At 36.6% G+C, this 6,908-nt stretch overlaps 1 protein-coding gene across 1 annotated transcript in view; it reads right to left on the bottom strand.

The window, feature by feature from the left end:
• THSD7B (thrombospondin, type I, domain containing 7B) overlaps positions 1 to 6,908 on the bottom strand; it is a 1,033,118-nt gene that overhangs the window by 644,645 nt on the left and 381,565 nt on the right. Inside the window, exon 11 of the mRNA XM_006894459.1 lies at positions 3,703 to 3,806. Within this exon, the coding sequence (XP_006894521.1) occupies positions 3,703 to 3,806 (104 nt within the window). The remainder of the gene's footprint in view (positions 1 to 3,702; positions 3,807 to 6,908) is intronic.

The raw sequence follows: 6,908 nt of genomic DNA, 5'->3' as shown, positions 1-6,908 counted from the left end.
TGGATTAGAGAGTCAATGGTAAATTTTTCCTGCCTTTTGATGTGTTTGCTAATTGCTATAAATTGACCTCTGATTACGGCTTTGGCTGTTTCCCATATGGTTCATTATTCTGCCCAACTTTTTTTTACAGAGAGTTGCTGGAAATTAGAAAATAAATTCACTCTATTGATACTGTTGTTTAGAAAGATCAGGTATCTTACTGTGACAAAAACAATAAAGAGAGAGCAAAATGATTTGACAGGGAGTATAGGTCTGCCTCCGTTGCTCCATAGAAATAATGTTCTGTGAAAATGAACCAGGAAAGAATTCAGGTACCCAAGGCAGCCAAGGATAGGTCAGACAAATTCGATTCCCAATACAGATCCTGTATCCATTATAGTGCCATGGATTTTAAGCCTATTGATGATAGAACACACCAGCAATAAGAGCAAAGGACTAGATGGAACAAAACCACTAGTAAGTTCATTAAGTTACTTTTGAAGAAACTGCTGTGGATAGTAAAAATAAGAATAAGTCCAAAGATAAATCAACTGCTCTTAGAGTAGCCATGTCACTTTAAGATGAAATACTGAAGTTTTACTTTCTTAAGGACTATTTTCTCAGAGTACAATGAGATGTTCAGGCTTTTTCACCTCATACTCTGATGTTTCATGAAGGCTGAGCCAGCATTCCATCTTTAATTAGATGAAGCAGTAGCTGGGCAAGAAGACCCTGGATCTCTGTGAAGTTCCTGTTGACTGTTGTTATTTCATGCAGTGGAGTTAGCGGCAGCTAGATCTATGCACAAAGAAACAGCAATGCACAAAACACAGTCCTGCACTGTCCCCATGACCTGTAAGGGGTATCAGACCACTTAGACCAACTGAAACTTCCAGAAATAGATGACTTCCTTTTCTTCCCAAATTGTTTTAGTGTGGAATTTATGCTAGAACTTGCTTATCATCACAGCAACAGCCAGGCCTTTAATCTCAGGCTCACAGTGAGGACCCAGAATGCCCCTGCCTTGGCCAAAAAACTTGGATCTCCCTCAAGGAAAGTGAGAATTTGACCACTGAACTGCCACTGGTTCCTTCAGACAGTGGAGTCTGTATGTTCATCTCTGGAGACATTATCTCCAGGGGGATAATAGAGATCTTCAGTTCTAACAGTAATCTTACCTGTCCTTATGCTTTCTTTCTTCCAATTTGAGGAATACTATGTAAGTTTTATTTTGGTGCAAATCAGCCATACAGATGTGCAAAATAAACACTGTGAAATATTTAAAAGGAAATACATCTGGTCAAGGCAGCATTCTGAGAGATCATTTCCAACGTAAAATCCTAAAAGATTTCTTAGACATTCTAAAAGATAATTTCAGATGTAACAAACAAAAAAAGTCCTTCCCAGGTTGATCCTCCCTTGTCCTGATCATTGTAGTGTTCACTGTCTACACACTCTGTCTGTCCTTCCCCTCCCTGACTCAACCCTTCAGCTGCCCTCCTATTTTCAGTTTCTCTGGGGAGAGGTGGGAAGGTTTTGGCAGTGGGGGTGTGTTGGGGTGGGGACTAAACCAGTCTCTTGCTTGCAGGTGAGTCTGGGGACCAATGGAAATTCCCTATCCACATGGTTGCTGCAAGAGGGAAACTGGCGTTCTCAGAAATCTTTCTTCAAAATTTTCTTTGATCCTTTTATTTTAGTCTAGTGTTTATCTCCTTCTTCTTTTCCACCTGTGGTTCCAAGGTCCCTGGGTTCCAAATCTTCTGATCATTTTGAAATAGGTTGTGCAAAGAGTCAGTAGCCTGAATATACGGGACACTAGACAAAGAACAAGAGTAGGGGTGTCTCATTGTTCTTCACAGAAACTTTTCAAAATTCCTAGTTTTATCCTTAACTATACCCCTCACCATGCTGCTACACACACATACACACACACACACACACACACACACACACACACACACACACACACCTTTACGTAGAACTCTTGCCTTTTTGGAGTTCTCCACAGTAAATCACATTCTTACTATCTCCACACCTTGCCAAAACTTAGGTGTAACACAATTCTTTCAATTAATTCACCAAAGGATCATCCACTTTGGAAGAGAGGCACAGTGATCATTTTCCCAAAAAAAGAGTCCATGAAAACCATATCGTTCACAGCAGTAAGGGTTCAACCTTTGTATGGGGTGCAGTCAGTAAAAACATTTACATTATAAAGTCATCATTGGAGATGGAGGTTACAGAATACTCTTAATTTAATTGAAGGTGAATTGATTGTGTGCCTTAAGATGATTTGATAAAGCAGATTTCATTGATAATTTTTGTACTTTTTCTTGCTTATTATGTTAGTTTTGAATATTGTTCTTTTACTATCTTAAAGCTGGAAACCCACCTACTACTTTAAATGTGCAAATTACCCACCAGCCAAATGCAAGAAAATCTCTGTAGTTCCCTAATTTGAGGAAAACTCAAAGTAGGTCACTTGCCTAAAGAACTATCACTAAGGCCTCCAGCTAGAAACACATTTAAACGGAAACCCAATGCAGAATCTTTCTGTGAGAGGCAAAGGAAGGCAGCAATAATTTTCATTGAATAATTTAGGAGGAACTTCTTTGCAGAATTTACTTAAAAAACTGGTAATGAAAACAACCATTAAGTCATAATAGTACTGTCAAAACATCAAAATTCAGTTCACCACATGTAGTTTAACTACATTGAAGATTTGCAGAGTTTTATATTTTTAACAAGTGTCTCATAAAAAGTAGGCAAATGTCTTGAAATAGCAAGGCAATATTATCACAAAGATTTTCAAAAATGTAGAAACAACATATACATGGAATGGAGTGCTTCATCTAATTTATAGGAAGGAACCACACAGTATCGTGGGAGTCCCAGATAACAACTATGTGGCCACTAAAATTGACACTGGTAGATGTTTAGACGTAAATTTCATTTCTAAATTAGAATTTATGCGTAAGAAGGTATAATTCTCTTACATGTATTCCTTTAGTAACAAAGTGGTCATATTTTAAGAACACAGCATTTTTCTTCAATCCTTATATCATTGGTACCTGTATTATTTATGTACGAAATATAGGAGGGGTCAGTCTAATGATTCTCTTTGAGCTTTTCAGAGAATTCTATTGGAAATAAGATTATGGATTTACAAACCTTGTAAGAGCTGATGGTAAAACTCATTTTACTGAGATCCAGGGGCCTATTTAGATTATCTTCTAGAAATCGTAAAAGCTCCTTTCTTTGTATATTATTAAAGCATATATGATATGTATATATAAAATAATACATTTAGCTTTTAGGCACTAATTATTAAGGTCTGCCAATTAATTTGGTTTTTCTCCCATTCATTCAGTAAATGTTTCTTTAGCACCTAACAAGTACATTGTACACTGCAAATGTACATCCACACATATTCCATATTCCCTGGGCAAAACCTAACATTCATTTGGAGAATGATCATTGAGGATGCTTTCACAGAGAATGATAGATTACCTGCATTGCTCTCTAGTCCTTGATCTCTGTTAGATTTAAGATAATCTACTCTCAATATGAACTAACTTCAAATTCAAACTAAAGAAACAAAATGTAAATAATCCATTAATATCACAATCTACTCAAATGTTAAAATAAGCAACTTCCTATGTGAGTTACCTCATTTTCACTGACACTGGACTAATGGAAAACAATGTTTTACAATCCACTTACCTCTCATCTGTAGCCCCTTTCCACAAGCTTCACTGGTGCCCGCGATTGCCTGCCTGACAGATTCTGGCACTAAGACACAAGGGCCCCATTTCTGTGGCTTCCACCTGTGATGACAAAGAACAGGAGGTGAGAAATATCACCCTGACAAATATACAAAGAAAATGCTAAACATATATGCATCTAAAATCCAGAATGATAAAGGTAGCAGTTAAACAAAAACAGATGTGAATTCAATCTGCCATATTCAGAAGCCAACCACCATTAGGGATGACAATAGACTACAGTGGCAAGAAGCTGCGCTGCAGTCCTAAAGGCATGTGGTTCAAGGCTCCACAGGGAGAAGCTGGGTAATCCCCTCCTGTGCAATTAACCCCCTCTGAACACCCCTTCCCCCACAGGGTAAACCATGGGTCAGTTCTGACTCTACAGTACACAAAAACAGTAACTCATTTGGTATTAAATATAAAAGTACAGGAGCTCTGGTGGCCTAGCGGTAAGAAGCTATGCTGCAATCCCAAAGGCATACAGTTGGAGGCCACCAGCTGCTCTGTAGGAGAAGTATAGGCAATCTCCTGCGGAGCGATTAACTGCCTCTGGAAACCTGCCAGAAGAGGGTCAGCCATGGGTCGGTTCTGACTCTGTGGTGCACAACCACCACACTGCACTGAGATGGAGGCAAAAGAGACTTATTTCTTTTGACAGTGATCCTAGGAAAGAGAAATGGACCCACGCTAATAAAATACCAAACTTTCTGCTTCCTCTAAGGAATCACCATTGAGGCTTTCTAGCGTTTGTTTGGTTTGGGATTTTTGAGGCATTTGGATTTTTTTGTTGTTATTTTTCTTGTTGGGTTATTCCCTTGTTGAGAACAACAGGATTCTTTAATGTTTATGACTCATAAGTGTCTTGCATCTTTAAATGAGTGTCCTCATAGCAACACAGAAAAACCCAAATCCTAAGTGTCATCACAAATTCTACTCATTTACGTGGTATAGTATTACACCTTTTCAATGGAACCAATTCCTCTAATACAGTCCACTTCAAAAATGAAATAAAAATACAAACTAAATATACCCCTGGCCTCATCCAACTGGCCTCCAGATTGGAAATACATGAAATCTTAGGGAGAGGTGAGAAAACAGCTAAGTAGCAAAATTTGTTACATGTAAAGAAAAGGATAGGGTTCTAGTCGGTTTAGATCTATGGTGATTAATTTTATAAAATACAGTGTGTGAAAATGATAATATGAAATACAACATGACTGAAGGAATGTGTGAAATACAATTTATATAAATGAAAAAATACTTCTAAAAAGGTACAATAAAACAAAATTTAAAAAATAAAAAAGAAGTAATTTATTTTTAATAGTTGTAGATTTTCTTCATACATACAAATGCTTGTAGGGTGCAATTACAAGGATGTATCAAAATGTAACAAAATTGTATTCTTCAGAAAGCAATTTTCTACTAGGACAAGCCATTGATTCACATCACTTAAACTGAGTTTACATAGGCTTTACTGCAAAATTAAATTGAGGGATTTAATGTAGTTGAGCTTCTTGAATGCACTGAAAAAGTAGAATTCAAAACACCCTTTAAACTCCGCTTACGGATGACAAACCTGGGCTCAAAGACGTTGACTGCTTCACTTAGGGCAGATAATGTCAGTCTTCAATTCCTACATGCTCGGGAAAATTCTCTGGGCTACACTGCATCATCAATTTCATACTGGCACTAAAGTACCAATTCTGTCTTCCTCTTCTAATTTAACATGTTACATGTTTCACAGAGAAAATGGTACAGAAATAATGAAAGTTTTATCTGGTAAATGTGTGCATACATGACCTTAATGGAGAAGAAAGTCATCATAAGATAATGATAAAGGTCTATCTTAACTTGCTTCTCATGATGGCTGCTTCTTTTGTACAGCTGACAGAGAAATGAAAAACCACAATTGGTAATCATATTGCTCAAAATTAAAGTGCAATTAACTAAAGTGCAAAGAATCCAGAATTGCTTCCTCAGAGAACCATGAAGGAGGAATGTCACTGATGAAAACGAGTTCAAACATGAGTGGCTAAGTTGAAGTGAAACTACAGAACATGCATAGATAGCATAGTGATCTAGTTCATGGAAGTTGCTTTGCTAACCCAAACCACTCTAGTGGTTTGAACCTGCCAGTAAATCCAGGGGATTAAGATCAACAATTTCCTCCCATGTCATCTGTAGCCTTGGAAATCCACTGAGACAGTTCTAACATAATAGCTGAAAGGGTTTTGGGGTTTTTTTTTGTTTGTTTTTTGTTTGTTTGTTTGTTTTTTAATTATATGGACAAGAAATTGGAAGATCATCCTCATAGTTTCTGGAGTATCTCTGCTGGATTTGTAAAGAAACCTGATGACATTTGATTTGACTTTTTCCACTTGGCTGTTTTCCTTCAGAGCTCTTCTGCTGGCCACAGACATTTCAATATTTACACATGGCACAAAAGGATGAATATTGACAGTTTCCACAATGGTCCCGTGGTAATGAGGACAGACTGGTCGCTTCTGGGCATGTTCCCAGTGTTTATTCATAAGCTTCCCAAATTGGTCATCAGATAGAAAGAATGAGAGTAAAAGAAGATAAAATCAATATTAATTTAGGCTTCTTCAATGACATTCTAAGCTTTGTGTGGGCTGTTCTTTAAAAATGAAATAAAAGAATTAATTTTTTCCTGAATAAATTAGCTTTTTAATTGCATAGATTTAATTGAACCACTAGGTATTTTTGTCCAAGGAATTTGTAAATGTGCTGATGACTGTATGATTTTTAAATCCATGGGCTATTTGGACAAATCAGTCAAACTCAATAGGAACTGGACTGAATTCATGCATATACAAAAGAATGTTTCAGTCAAGTAAGTGCTGAGAGCGCATGTTTACGGTTAAATACATGAGGTTCAGATACTGCGTTTATAAGTAACAGTCATCAACAAACACAGAAGAGATATATACAGTTTTAAAATTCCTCATTTTCTTCTTTTTCAAAATATTTTAGCTGTAATTTCTTATTTCCTTTACAAGCTGGTTCCTTAAAATGTACATATAATGGAAATTTTAAAATAAAAAAATTCAAATTAAGCAACTAGAAATTGAGATAAAGTTCTTCTTAGATTTTTTTATTAAAGGATTCAGGATTAGAAAGATATTTATTTATTTATAATGT

The sequence above is a fragment of the Elephantulus edwardii genome, unplaced genomic scaffold, assembly GCF_000299155.1.
Source record: "Elephantulus edwardii isolate Elephantulus edwardi_28Jun2011 unplaced genomic scaffold, EleEdw1.0 scaffold00143, whole genome shotgun sequence".
NCBI classification, from domain to species: Eukaryota; Metazoa; Chordata; class Mammalia; order Macroscelidea; family Macroscelididae; genus Elephantulus; species Elephantulus edwardii.
Note: the sequence above shows the minus strand (reverse complement) of the source record. Positions and strands in the feature narration are given on the sequence as shown.